This window comes from Terrapene carolina, unplaced genomic scaffold, assembly GCF_002925995.2.
Source record: "Terrapene carolina triunguis isolate 2854851 unplaced genomic scaffold, T_m_triunguis-2.0 Scaffold85, whole genome shotgun sequence".
Lineage (NCBI taxonomy): Eukaryota > Metazoa > Chordata > Testudines > Emydidae > Terrapene > Terrapene triunguis.
In genome coordinates this window covers 19916732-19931102 of record NW_020664436.1, presented here as the reverse complement: position 1 = coordinate 19931102, position 14371 = coordinate 19916732, and the positions used below count along the sequence as shown (strand labels likewise).

At 38.4% G+C, this 14371-nt stretch overlaps 1 protein-coding gene across 1 annotated transcript in view; it reads right to left on the bottom strand.

Annotated features, from left to right (window-relative positions):
- Window positions 1-14371, bottom strand: part of HEATR1 (HEAT repeat containing 1) — a 56169-nt gene continuing 41798 nt past the window's right edge. Inside the window, exons 31-45 of the mRNA XM_026649664.1 lie at window positions 13619-13745; window positions 12189-12352; window positions 11018-11064; window positions 10008-10131; window positions 8705-8845; window positions 8173-8465; window positions 7330-7480; window positions 6470-6628; window positions 5660-5794; window positions 5247-5351; window positions 4981-5149; window positions 3975-4129; window positions 2961-3119; window positions 861-969; window positions 1-293 (exon numbers count right to left, since the gene is read on the bottom strand). Coding sequence (XP_026505449.1) covers window positions 205-293; window positions 861-969; window positions 2961-3119; window positions 3975-4129; window positions 4981-5149; window positions 5247-5351; window positions 5660-5794; window positions 6470-6628; window positions 7330-7480; window positions 8173-8465; window positions 8705-8845; window positions 10008-10131; window positions 11018-11064; window positions 12189-12352; window positions 13619-13745 — 2127 coding nt within the window. The 3' untranslated portion in view covers window positions 1-204. The remainder of the gene's footprint in view (window positions 294-860; window positions 970-2960; window positions 3120-3974; window positions 4130-4980; window positions 5150-5246; window positions 5352-5659; window positions 5795-6469; window positions 6629-7329; window positions 7481-8172; window positions 8466-8704; window positions 8846-10007; window positions 10132-11017; window positions 11065-12188; window positions 12353-13618; window positions 13746-14371) is intronic.

Sequence of the window (14371 nt, the reverse complement as noted above, 5' to 3'; positions counted from 1 at the left end):
TAATATTTTCAATTTATTAATAGTTGTGGAAATTGTCATGATCCTGAACAGTATATAGGCAAGATCTTAACATTCTACTACAAAAAAAGGTGTTACTCTTAATTGGAGTGACATAGTAACTTTGACAATATTATTAGCTCTTATGTGAGACCGACATTCACATTTCATGATTTAGACTTTACAAGGAAGAGATAATGGTGCTTCTTAGAAGTAGCTGTGGAGTGGTTCTCCTAAAATAACTTCCAGTTGCTGAATTGTCTTCTGGCACTGGTGTTCTACTTCTTCACATTCATCTAAAAAGCAAACATTAACAAAGATATAACTACCCTATATGCTTATCTCCACCCTCACCACTTTTCTTATGTTGTAAGATCTCCCCACACCCCCTTTCATGAGTGTGTCTTTTCACACTGTATGCTCCTTTGAGCAGGGTGTTTGGGAAGCACTTACTATTTGAGCATTACTGCAGCTGAAGAGGTAACGCAATACAAATATTTTTGAAATAAAGTGGTTTTTCCACTCACAAGAGTGCGGTAAATGTAACGCATCATAAAAACCTGTCCTAAAAGCAGTGCCACAGTCTGATTGTTTGGGACTTAAGTGGTGCACAGAGGTGAATTCCCATCAGTTAGTCTATGGCTCCTAAACAATGCATCTGCTTGTTAACTGAAATTAAAAGTAATGTAATAGTCACTGTTTTTTTTTTTTTTTTATAATAAAGAAAACACTCAGGACAGTGGATTTTTAGTATTTGTCAGTGATCGATCACTGTTTTTAAGTTTGTTTTGTATTATACTAGTATTTCAAAAATGGACAACCCAGATATCCTGGTTATCAACTGAAGCATTGTAGGACATTACCTTCCATTAACTCAGCTAAGAAAGGGATGGATTCTGGCAACAGCACCATGTAGTTCTCCTTTAGTTTCCCTGCAAGTTCCACCAAAGTAAGCAGAGCAGCAAATCGGACCTACAATAAAAAAAAAAAAAAAGACACTATATATGGAAACAAGCAATACAGCATATTCTCTGAAACATTGCTTTTAATAGTCCAGGTCTTAGATCAATTTAGTTCTCTTTCCATTCTCCTCCCAGGGCCTTTACTTGGGGAGAGGGGTAATAAAGTGAATTCTGGGAACTGAAGTTTGCTAAACTACGTGGAGCTGGAGAGCCTACATCTCTATAGGAGAGGCTAATGTAGTTCAGTCTCCCATATTCATAAAAAATTTAGAGACAGTCATAGCTTGCAGGGGAAAAGGTCAGAAAATTAGTCAAGAATTAAGCCTGGCTGAAGGGATTAGACAAAGTAAGGAGGGTTGGGTTTGTTAGAAGGTGGACATTTTCAAAGTTAGCTGATAGACTGTACTCCCTTTTTAAAGTCTTCAACAAATGTCCACCTCCAATGGGTCCTGAAGCACACTCAGATGGTTAATAATTCTGGCCAACCGAACTGCAGCGTGAAAGGACCCCCATGTAGAACACTGCCACCACCTCCCTCTACATTACATCAGTGGAGCTCCAGCACTTTTGCTGACTGCAACTGTGACAATATCATCAGAGGAGTGAGACAAGTCTTTTAAGAGGAAGATCCCAAACCATTTAGGACTTCAAGTGTAGTCCCAAGCTGCACCTTAAGTACTGTCTATAGAGCTGTTTTTAGAGTGCTAATGTGAGCCCCACTGGCCTGAGTGTCCACGCAGGGTGGGAGGCTCACTTCCATGGTCTGTGTAGACATACCCTAAACGTCAAGACAAACAGCTTGAATCCCACCAGGGAGCTTATAACCATCCAGCAAAGCTTATGGAGCCCTAGTGTTTGTGCTCTTGAAATACTAGCCCTCTTAATAAAATGACTGCTGCATTCCCTGTCAGTTCTAGGCTCCAGCTGGTCTCAAGGTATAGTCCCAAATGGAATGCATTATTGAAGTCTAGTCTCTTCATAACAAAAGGACAAATAAGTATATCAAAGTTCATACACAAAATAAAAGGTCTCTCTTTGTACCAAGAGCTGAAAGCTGGGCTCCTAACTAGTCTGGGGTCCAATAAGACCCATAGATTACACACCAGGCTCAAAAAGATAGGCTATGGTTGCTTTTGAAGTTGTGATTAACGCTTACTAATTCTTCCAGTTGCTCCCCACAACCTATCAGAATTAGCTGAGTCTTAGCCAGTTTGCCCTCATCACAATCCCACTCACAAAACTGTTCTGCTGCATCAGCAAGTCTAGCAGAAATAGAGCTGGGTGTTACCAATTTACAGAAGACATCACAACCCATCATTCCTCATTAACCATCCTAAGGACCTAATATACTTCGGCATGGGAGGATTAGATTTTTATCCATAAAAGTAGATGTCACCATACACACACAAACCCATGAAAAAATATTTCCTTTGATAATCAAAATGTACAGCTAGGCTAAGAAAGAAAAATGTTGCTTGAGAACTTAAGAGTTTGGTTTGTATATTTTGACATGTGATGTTGACCATTTGTGTTTTAATGGTTATAAGGATTTAACTTTTTGAATCTCAACATCTACTGTCATTAAATAAATTGCTTGACTCCCCCCACCCAACTGTGAAAATTTAAATAGATCAAAATTGAAAAAATGCTTAAAAATGAACATGGATATCTTAAAATGATCAAATATAAACATTGAATTCTGCCACACTTAGATATACTATAGATGTAGAACATGAACAAAAGACACAGTGAAACCCTGCTAAAACACAGGTCAGTTCTCGGAGGCTGATGAACAATTGACCATAATTATCTTCTGGCATCCACTCTGAAGCTATTCCATTCACACTGTAATAAAGGACCATCTGTATTAATAATACCAGTATGTTACCATAAAGAGCAAATTTCATGTCAAGCACTGACCCAGCCAACCCGCAATCTGCTTTATATGCAGAGCAGTTTAAACACACACATATTCAACTAAGAGATAATCCAGCTTCATACCTTAGGTGATGTGTGCCTTGTCTTCAACAGAATCTGGTAGTTTAGTGGTTTCCATAGAGAATCATCTGCCATTGCAATTGAAAACTGAGCTATACATGGAATCAGGTGCATGGTTACTCTTTCCTGGAAGTTCTCTTCTCCTCCAAGCATGTTTTCTAGCTGCAGGAGTAAAATGATCACAAAGCAAGTAAGGCCCAACTGTTTAACTGAGGCTTAAAAACACCCTGCTGCCCCCTCACCCCCCAACATCAGGTTAACATTTTCTCAACACACGAGTTCAAAGCCTAATGGAGTGAGATTCCAAAGGCCAAAGTATTAAGGAAAATAAACACCAGTAAGATGAAAAATCTAAAAAGTTATATTTAAAAATGTTGATTCCCCTAAAATCTTTCAGCTATGAACTCCCTCTTCTGGGTTTAGGATTTAATGGTACCATTGTTTACTGGTGCATGAAAAATTCAGGTTTAATTCTTCGGGGCGTCATATCTTTGGCTGATAAATGCTGTCTGAGAGCCTGCAAAGGGAGTACACTTGGCCTGCAGGAGTTGGAGGAGAAGACAGAAAACGCTTTTTCATGCAGCAGTGACCCATCCAACTTGGATGTGGTGTTGGATGGCACCACAGAATATCTAATTGTGTGACAAGGGCAGATTAAAAGGTCTGAGCAAAGGAGAAGGAGCTGGAAACTCCTCAGCTTTAGGCAAGTCACTTAATGCTTCCAATACTCCAGTGAGGTAGGCAAGTATTAATTTCTCTATTTTGTAGATGAGAAAACTGAAGTGCAGGGGTTATTTAGGTAACGTGTTGAAGTGCTTTGAAGACAAATACTAAAATAATAATAATACAATTACTGAAAATAAAACGGGAACAGGGAGAGATTAATCCAAAGAACGTCAAATCCATGACCAATTAAATGTTCAGATTGTATTCCTTGTAACAGTCAGCAATAAACCTTTTTAAATGAAATGGGAATACAATACTCGGATAATCTCTTTTCAATGTACGTGTCCGTACCTGGTCAACTAGGGGCACCATCAAAGTTTCTGCTCTCTCTTTGCTTACAAAACGCTGGGTATCAAAGAGGAAGATTTTGTGCATACAGTCAAGGATCAACTGCAGCAATAAGCAGCTCTTTTCAGTGCTGTTCTCAGAGTCAAAGAAAGCTTCATCTGCATATGGGGAAAAGAAGGTGAGGAAAAACCATGAAGAAGCCACTTGCTCCACAACTGGCTATAATGAAAGGAGAGATTACTTAGCAGCCAATGTTACCATCCCTCTCTTTAAGAAATAAGTAGTAAATGGCCTATGGCCTGGATATCATATGATTAAATCTAGTCCACATATCCCTATGAAATGCAAGGTGCAATATGGTCTTTTAGCTCTTTGCAGTTCAGAATATTGTTGTTTAGACTAATGCTGCTGGATGTGGCATACAGCTGGGGAAGAAGGGGAGCACACAGCTTGTGGGAAAGGTGCTAGGGATTAATTGAAGAACCTGACAATCAGTGCTACTGATGTACACGCTGCCTAGGTATGGAAAAGTCCAATTACCAATGTGTTTGCTGGTTGCCTGAGTTTTGAAGTGGGGAAGGGAAAATGAAACAAAACAGCAGCAGATATTTCTTCAAGTAAGTTGAGGAGCCCAAGCCTGGCTGGTGTGTTGTATATGGCCATGTCAGGGGAGGCAATGAGTGAAATGTAAGAGAGCAGGGCCTTGAAATAGGCTTCACTCATCCCACAACTGCAACTTTGGCTGACTCCAAGAGAAATTTCATGAGTGGAATGACTACCCCTAGTTGAAGAATATTCCTCTCTTTGGACTTCTGGCCCACACACCCCAACTAAAGACATCCTTTTGCATCCCCCCAATGAGTAAGCCACCTTGCTGTAAGATGCAAGAGAAAGCAGGAAGAAAAAGTGTTAGGGGACAAGGGTGGGAGGCATGCAGAGACAGCAAGCTTACAGTGATATAATATTTCAACTGTTCCTTCTTTGATAACTATAGTAATTGGAGACCTACCAGTTTTGGAGATGTTAATCTGATTCAAGGTGTCAGCAAAAGGCTTCACTAAACTACCAGCAAACAGGGTGAAAAGACCCTTGAGCTTGTCTGCAATGCAATCGGCTAACCGGTAGAATGTCAACAGTCTGTCCTTTGAGGTGCCCTCTGATTTGGACCAATCATATAACTGAAAGAGAGAGAGGGGAAGAGGTAAGTTTTTGCTACATTCATGCAGTTGTAAATAAAGATGTGCTAACACCAAAGGATTATATTCAAATTCCTACCTTGAAGAAGAGGGGTCTGAAAGAAACCTCCGAAAGCTTCATGACCATGCTAATTAAACAGCTAATAATATGAGACTCTGTTCTACCAACTTCCTCCAGATCATCCTAGAACAAGTGGAAGGTATAATTCAAAATCGATACAGTAAGACTCACAGTCTGATGAGCATCTTTTAACAAAGTCTGACTTTATCTCTATGTTTAGGTCCAAGATACATTTGTGTAGCTAAAATTTTCTATTCACAAGGAGCAATCTCTCACTGCACGTCTCTCATAGCTGAATACACAATTCTCAAAGACACAGAAAATGCATTTAGCAGGAAACGACCTGACACATTCTTATAAAGAACTTCTAAAATTAACATTAGTAGAAAACCACGTCCATTCTTGCTCTTTAAGAATTGCCAGTACTCCACCTGTGAGTGCTCTGTTCTGAAGTCCAGGGCTTTCATGAAAAACGCTGTCAACTCAGACTGATGGGAAATGAGCTGGTCTCTCTCCATAACTGCAATGTGCTCTTTAAGAATGTCCATAAGGGGACCCAGGCGGTTCTGTAAAAGATCAAACAAAGACAGTTGTGTTACCCCATAATTAAAAAAGTCACATCCACAGATCATCAAATCAACTGAACTCCTTCCACATTTTTTTTTTTTAATTAAACAGGTGACAATCACTGTCTTTAAACAAACAAACATTCCCATTCACAATGTTGGAAACCCAAAATTTGCACGATTAAGAACCCAAAAGGTGTATCTGACTAAGCAAAATAAATTTGATTTAACTGATTTTCATTGCCCAAGCCGAGAGAAATAAAAAAGTTGACAGGGTGTAAATAACCTGAATTTTATAAAATTCTTTCACTTCTGGTAATCTAAGGCACTATCAATAAAAGTGAAGACATGTTTGTTTACAGTTTATGACTTAAATAGGCAGTGTCCCTTTAAAGAGTTTTCTTTCCCTCCCCATCCTGGCAGCAACTCTTAAATGCCCAAGCATGAGGTAGTAGCGAGGCCCAGAGGAAAGCTGTAATTCCTAACATACATCCCTAGCAAATAAATGAAAGCCTTTATGAACAGAATTGTCTCCCATGCTTGCCATCTAGCACGTGAATACTCTAGCCTGGTGGATCCCTCCCTGTTCTAACTTTTTTGGTTTAATATAAAAACGCATATTTAAACTATAATTACATTTCCATTCACTTAACTAATGAATGAAAAAAAATCAACCTTCCAAGCAGTTGCAAGTTCATTGTAACACTTGGTAATCGCCGGCAAGAGAACTCTGGGACCAAGCTGTGTAGCTAACATAGTTTTCAGTGATGTTAAACGGAGATTAAGCTGGGATGAAGGACCCATTTCCACTGCAATCCTTTCCAAGCGAACAACCTATCAGAAAATCCAAGAACAAAAAAACCAGTGAAACGAATCTTTCAAGAGCTGATTTCACAATAATCTCCTCTAGAAAAGTATTGTACTCTAGGAACCAACAAATAAATCACCTACTTAATTTTAAAAGGTTTATACTCAGTTTAATTAGCACTTGCAAAGCATTTTGGAAATGAAAAGCACTACATTAGTGTTAAGAACAATTATTAAAAACAAAGAGCCATTGTAGTTGACTCATATTGGATTCTTGACCAGTTCAGCTGTGTTACTACTTTAAACACTACAATTTATGAAGTCTGTATACAAGACTTCTTCTCCTTCAATACAAGAAAACTGAAAAAGGGATTCATTAGTGGAATAAGCAGAGGGTCATCACATCCATTCTATGTATAAAAACTGGAGTTTTTTTAAATATATACATTTGATCAACTTACTGGTGCAGGAGAAAAACCCTCAAAATTCACATCCCACCTCCTAAAGGAGCAAACTAAGTCTCTGAAAGGTTGCAGGAGGAGAACACCAGCGGCATCATTCCATGATGATTTACTCAGAGAGGCTGGGTAGAAGCAGTCAGGAGATTTCCCCCAACCACCCAGATGGCAAAATTCTCATTTTAATTCACTGCAAAATCCTGCATGACCTCAATAATTTGAGCTTCCTCATTCTTGCCCCTCACCCATATTAAAACAGTGATGGCTCACCTGCAGCAAAGCATCCAACAGATAAGGACTAAGGAAGTGTGCTAGTGTTGCCACAACTTTCAGCAGTGCAGTCACCGCGCTGAGCAAGTAAAGCTCATTGGAGACCAGCTCCTTTTTGTGTTTTAGTGTCTTCAGCAACGCTGGCATCAGCCTGCAGATAATCAAGTAAAAACATACAGAAAGGTAAATCCATTGTCAGTTGCAAATTTGGAGGCAAATTTCCAAATAGGCCTCAATCCAGCCTATAAAACTACAGGCACAACTTTCATGTCTAAAATTTCTACATGCACAATTTCAGAGTCTATTTTTGAAAACCTGGCCTTCTGGGATTCACTTCTCTATTCTATTTCTCAAAAAGTTGTGAAGAATATTAGATTTATTTTAAGGCCCCACTACACTATGAAACTGATCATTCTTATCAAGGCTAAGGCATTCTTAAAAAGCTGTTTATTAAATGCCTGAGTTCCATATGAACAGGCAGGACTAAACAGAGTTGTATCCTAGCTATTTTCCAACTGTGCTGAACAAGGTTTCTATGTTTTAAATACAGCCAGGCTTACAGTGGTAATATAGGCCATTTGACAGATTCTGCAAGAACTTCTGTGATTATTAAATGATTTACAATTCTTACACAATTAGTGCATCATTTGCTTCAGAGTTCTCTCACTATAAGTACTCAGGAGGACTCTTGGGCATTGGGAAGCCTTTATCCATTTCTACAAAGCACACTGTGCACGTACAGACTGCCAATTAGTTTAACAAGAGTTTAAGCCAGTCTTTAGTAATACACTTCATCTGATGTAGTTCCTGCGGCAGTGAATCCTTTTATGAAAATGATGATACCTTGGAAGATGAGGTACTGCTAGTGCTTTCAGAGTATAGGTGACCTCGGCTATACACAGCAAAGCACTTCCCATCACATTCCTTTCTTCCTTCCTCTCTGAAGAAATCAGGTCAATGGTGGCTTTCAGAACAGGCACAAAAGGCTCTGGATGGTCTGTGCCAAAACATTTGCACAGTAATTTGAGGCTGAACAAAGCAGTCTGCCTGTTGATGGCTTGCTCCTCTTCCTCTTCATTTATTTTACGCTGTACAATAGCGATTAGCTCTGGAATTAGTTCTAAGAGCTGCCGAACCTAAGAGAATGAAAGAACACACAAATATGAAATTAAAAACATAGCTAGGTCCAGATCCTGCAAGTTACTGTGGGTGGGTGGACCACATTTTGATACTCAAAAGGTACACTGCTAATGCGAAATTCACATTTCCATCTGAAAATTCTACACCTGCCCTTACACACGACACCTCATTTCAACATTAGCAGAAAGGTGCAAACACTTTAAACAAAAAGAATGGGCTTAACCCTTTGTCTTACTTGGGCCTTCTGCCAACGCGTGCGCTGCTGCAATTTATTGTTCAAGAGATCCATTGCTTTACGTCTCACAGAAGGCAGCAGGTTGGTCATCAGTCCCCTAATGACAGGGATAAATGTCTGTGTCGGCAATAAGGCATTGACCTGTAAAAAACAACAACAACAGAAATGTTCTTTCCTGTACTGCACCATCCAAACCCCCCAAAAAGTAAAGAAGTGTGGACTTCCTGAGAGCAAAGAAGGGAAAGCATGTCCTGATAGTGCTTTGTTTGGGAAAGAAAAGGAGAAAGTAAGTTCCTGCTACAATATTTAACTCTCACACCCTAACTGCTAGTCACCAATTAGGAAATAAACTACCTACTACTTGCTCTGCTTCATTTAACCCGAGGATTCCTACACTGTTTTCTTCCACTCCAGGCTGCAGTTGGCTAGATATCGCTCACCACCAAAATAATCCTTCTGACATTGCTCCATGCACATTGGCTAGGAGTTGTGGGACAACTAAGTTTCTAAGGGAAGAAAATTCAGCACCAGTCACCCTGAGAACTGAGGAGACCTCTGATCCACAGCTCCACTATTGCTGCTAGGGCACCAAGCCAACATAGCATCTGTACTTCTGATTAAAAAAAAATAAGACTTGAAAAACACAGTAAGGCTTGTCACTCCATTTAAATTCTTCCGGAGAAATATTAACTAACTAAAAGTCCACATTAAAAGTTGTAACTAGAAAAAACACCAGAAGGCTATTTTCATGCTGACAATATCTAGATGGCTGTTTCCAACCACCAGGATACTTAACAGAAAAAGGACCATCACTGAGTTTACTTCACTTCTTTTGCTCTGCCTAATAATACTGCTGGCACTAGAAAATTAAAGTAACAATGCATCAGGTCCCAAACTGGTTGGTAAAGATTACTAATGAATTATGTAACATTAAACCACAAACAAAAAAACCTTTTACAAATGTTCCAAAAATAAAATGTTATATGCAGTTCTGTTGTAGCCATGATGGTCCCAGGATATTTGCAAGACAAGGTGGATGAGTATTATCTTTTATTGGGCCAACGTCTGTTGGCGAGAGAGACAAGCTTTCAAGCTTACACAGACCTGAAGAAGAGCTCTGTGTAAGCTCGAAAGCTTGTCTCTTTCACCAACAGAAGTTGGTCCAACGAAGGTATTACCTCACCCACTTTCTCCCACAAAAAATAAAATGTAACAGAAATGTTATACTCATGATTAAAAAACAAAAAAAAAAAAGGGGAAGGAAGGAAAAGCAAAGCCAGCAAGTGGAGTAATGAAAACTCACTTTATCTAGCATATCGTAAGACTTATTGAGCAGAGCCCTCCAAAACTTTGCTGTTGGTTTGTCTGCATTTTCTTCCACTGAGTGTGCCACAACATTTATGTAGCGAAGAACTTCTTCTAATAATCTAGATGGAGAAACATCTTTTAATGAGTAACATTTACAAAGTGATTTTATTCCTGGAAGGCAGGAAATTTCACAGACAATAATGAGGGTTAATAAAATACCCAGTACAGAAAACTATTTACATTAAATCTAGATATTAAAATACAAAAAACCGTTAGGAAATAGTTCAAGTTGAGTGCACATATTAAAAGGAGTCCATCTAGTCCTCCAACCATTTATCATCATTTCCAAAGAATAATAATTCTGCCCAAAACCTCGGGAAATGTATGAAAGCCTGGAACCAGGTAAGAAGTGCAGCACTTCACTTGTGCCATACATCCCTTCTTTACTTACTGTCTTCCCATTCAAGTTACACCTCCCTCAAAAAAAATCTAAATTTTGCTGCACTGAAACATCTACTACATTCAGCTCTTTTAAATTACATCTGTGATGACTGTAATACTCTCATTCTGACAAAAGGGCTTTCATCGATAAGGGATTTTTTCTGGGAGTGAAGGAGCAACAAGTGTTTTGGTTAGAAGAATTTCAGATATAATTTCAAATGTTTAGAGACCCTCTTATCATGGCAGCTACATGCTCATGTAAACATGTGAAGTCAATACAATAAAGTAAATACATGAAGTCACGCAAAGCAGACAGAATTAATTTTTAAAAAAGCACTTCACTTGTCAAGAATAAACAAAACCAAAAATCAGACAACAGTTAAACCAACTGAAAAACAACCTGCTTGGTGTTTCACTAGAGAGACATTAAAGAAAATCCTTTTTGTATTTATTCTCCCCAAATGTTTTTTCAAACACTATGAAGATATCCCACTTAGCAACATCCTTAACTTGTAATGAACATAAGACGTTTATAGGGGTTTTTTCCTTTCTTTTTTTGTGTACCTCTGCTCCAGCTCCTGTAGCTCTTCAGCTCCATCACATTCGACTATCTGATTAACAAAAAAAAAAAACAAACAGTTGTTAGGACTGTATTACAGTAACACACTGGAGCTGCTTCCATGAAGGATATGTTAACATTTCAAGTACAATTTTTCCGCAGCTGTAATTTAGCCATAAAAAAAATTAAATGACAGGATGAAACCCAAGAAACTCAACTAAAGATTGTTGTAACATTTTTATAGTACATCTATTGTTGATGAATGACATTGGATTACCGCCTCAGGTAACTGAAGTCCTCATGGAATGCACAGGATTGGCATGTGCAGTGCAAGCTTGCCTCATACTATTCTATCAATATGTTTCAAACCTGAGATGGAGGGATCACCTCTAAAAAGAGGAGTTGAGTTTCCATGGCCTTTCAGGCCTTGGCCTCTCTGCTGAGACTACCAGTCAAAGTGCCCAGCCTACTAATACCAATTGCAAAGGCGGATTTGTGACTGGACACTTATCCACTAGAAAGAGACAGACCACTGACACATTTCATGTAAGCCACCAAACTGTAGTCAGATCGATTGAAAAATGCTACAAACTAGGGCTGGATTTGAATCAGTGACCTATAGGTGAAAAATGTCACATCTCATCAGTTCTCTGCTGAGCCACCCAGTTCCCCTAAACTGACGTTTTAAAAAAAACTTTGATTCTTTAAGATTTAATAGTATAATTTTTCACCCCTCACTTAGAGTTTTACCAGATTCCAACACTATATGAATTCACAAAATTCCAACACTATAACTCAAAAGATACCTTATAATATATAATTCGAAAACAAAAAACAAAAGGTACCTTGGAGTTATAATGCTGGAATCTGGTGAATCCAGATAGTGTGATAGTAATCAGTTATTGAGGCTATTTGCCATTTACTTCACTGTGGCCAGGATTTACCCTGTCTTTTACCTAATGTTCAATCACGCAGGCTAAGTCTCTTTGTAAGAGAACTGGAAAGGAAAAAGAGAAACCCCTCCAAAGTCCCCCCAAACTTTTACTAACAAATTGCAAAAAGGCTTCAGAACTGTGTAAAAGCGAGTCAGCCAAATATACTTCAGAAAGCTAAAAGAACAGATGTGCTCAGAATGAAAAGAAAACCAAACCACTTGACAAAAAAAATCTGCATTACCTTTTTCACAAAACTTTGAGAAGCCAAAAGCTGTGCCATGAAGGAGACAGATAAAAATTTAAAATGTCGCAGTTGTTTGCCTGAGTGAGACTCCACATTAAAAAGCTGCACTTCTTCATCTTGTGTTTTCGTCTTGCGTATTAATTTTTTTGGTCCAGGATCATCTGAGAAAACATCCCCCCCTCCAAAAAATTATTTTTTCAGCCATGACTAAGAAAAAAGCTTTTGATTGACAATTACTAAAACTGAAATAAAATGTTGCAACAGTTAAAGGGCAAATAAGTGCTGCATTGTTCAGTAGTTGAGGTAAACTTGGGTAACTGAGATTTAGGGTCCAATCCTACAGTCCTCATAATGGCAAAATCCCCATTGACTTCAACAGGAATTTTGCTTGTGCAAGAATGGAAGGATCAGGCTCAAAAGAATCTTCTATATTTTTCAATATATTCTCCTGCAAAATGCCATCTGAAAGTCAGTAGTTTTCTCTCCTCACTGTGTTAATTTTTTCATCATCACAGTGATTCTATACAATAGGCAAGCTAAGAGCTCAAGCAGAAGAGCAGGAGCACTGTTCCGAACTCCAGTCAGCTTTGTGCTAGCCCTATTCGTTTTGCAACAGTCCCAGAATCATCCCTATATCAAGGCAGAAGCACGACACTAAAATACAGGAGAGGGAAACATGTCTCCATTTCATTAACTTCTAATACAAATAAGATTTTGTCTGATTCTTCCTGTGTTGTAAATTGTATATATTTTATCTTTTCTTTTGTGTCTTCTGAAAAAGCTATATGGGAAATGGGCCACGAACAGGATGGCACCAAGGAGGCAGAGGGGGCTGGGTCACAAAATTCTAGACTGAGCATATTTGGAGATGTTGCTATCAGGCCTGTCCAGTCTCCCTTTGCTGAAAAGAGTCACGTAAACATCAACAAGGAAGGGAAACTCCTTACAACACTTAAAAAATTGATTTTTTTTTTGAAGTATCAAGACATACTGTTCAACGGGTTCCTCCACCAGAAACCTGCACTTTAAAAAAATCCATTAAAATTTTGAGTTAAGTCCTTGTATTTTTTTTTTGCTTTAAAGAACAGCCTTATAAAACAAGCACATGCTATATTATACATGCTATGTTCTATACACTAATTATTATGGGTGGTCCCTTTTTATTTTAAACTAAACTACTTTGGGGAATCTTACTATATTCTATGAAGGAAAAGTACTATTTGGCCCTGAATGCTAATTCAAAGTATTCTGAAATTAATTTTTTGGCACAAAAAAGGTATATACTTCTCAACTGTAGTTCTAAGTGAATGAGAGGGAGAGAGCTGCAATTAAGGTAATCCTGCAGCCCAAAACCTTGAACAACAGAAGTAACATTAAGATTCACAAGCATCTGTTGGTTCTGCAGAGCAAGTCTGTTTTGTGGTTACCTTCTTTGTTCTCTGGCAGTTTTGTTAAGTACTGGATTATTTTCATCAAGCTCTGGAATTGATGTTGAACACTAGACTCACAACAAACAGAAATCCAAAATTCGATGTCTGTTTCCAAAACAGCATCCTGTTTAGGGATTAGAGAGAGAAAATATTTATTTCAAGAACTAAAAATAAGAAAAAAAAACGTTTGTTGTTGAATGTGTATGAATGTACGGTGCTAGGGAATGTTGCTGGATATGATAACCGCAGCAAGATGTGTTGGTGGACTCATGTCCCCTGTGAATGGACAGAGACCAACAGCTCATTCCACATACTAAAGACTATCGAAAAGCTGTACTGTGGTAATGACTATGGCTTACCACTAACTTCACTATTTCAGATCCAGCTGATCAACAGTGAAACGCTTCACAATATTCCATTAAAATTAGTGTTCACCTGAAAAAATTATTTGAGGTAGAAAAAACAAATCTCTTTTGCTACTGCATCAGTCAGTTTGGTAGGATGTTTTTTGTTGTCGTCTGTCTTTAAGCCCAAACAGAAAACTACTAGATTTCTAGAGCCAAAGATTAAAAGAGGACATTATTAGATTTGATTTTTCCATCCCACAAAAAGAGATGGCCAGAACTGGCACATGAGAATAGAACCTTAAAAAATATCAGCTAAACAAGAGCAAAAATAAGATGATGACAATGATTTTTACAGCACAGACTAAACCTTTTCCGATTTTTGATAGGTACCATGTACTGAATA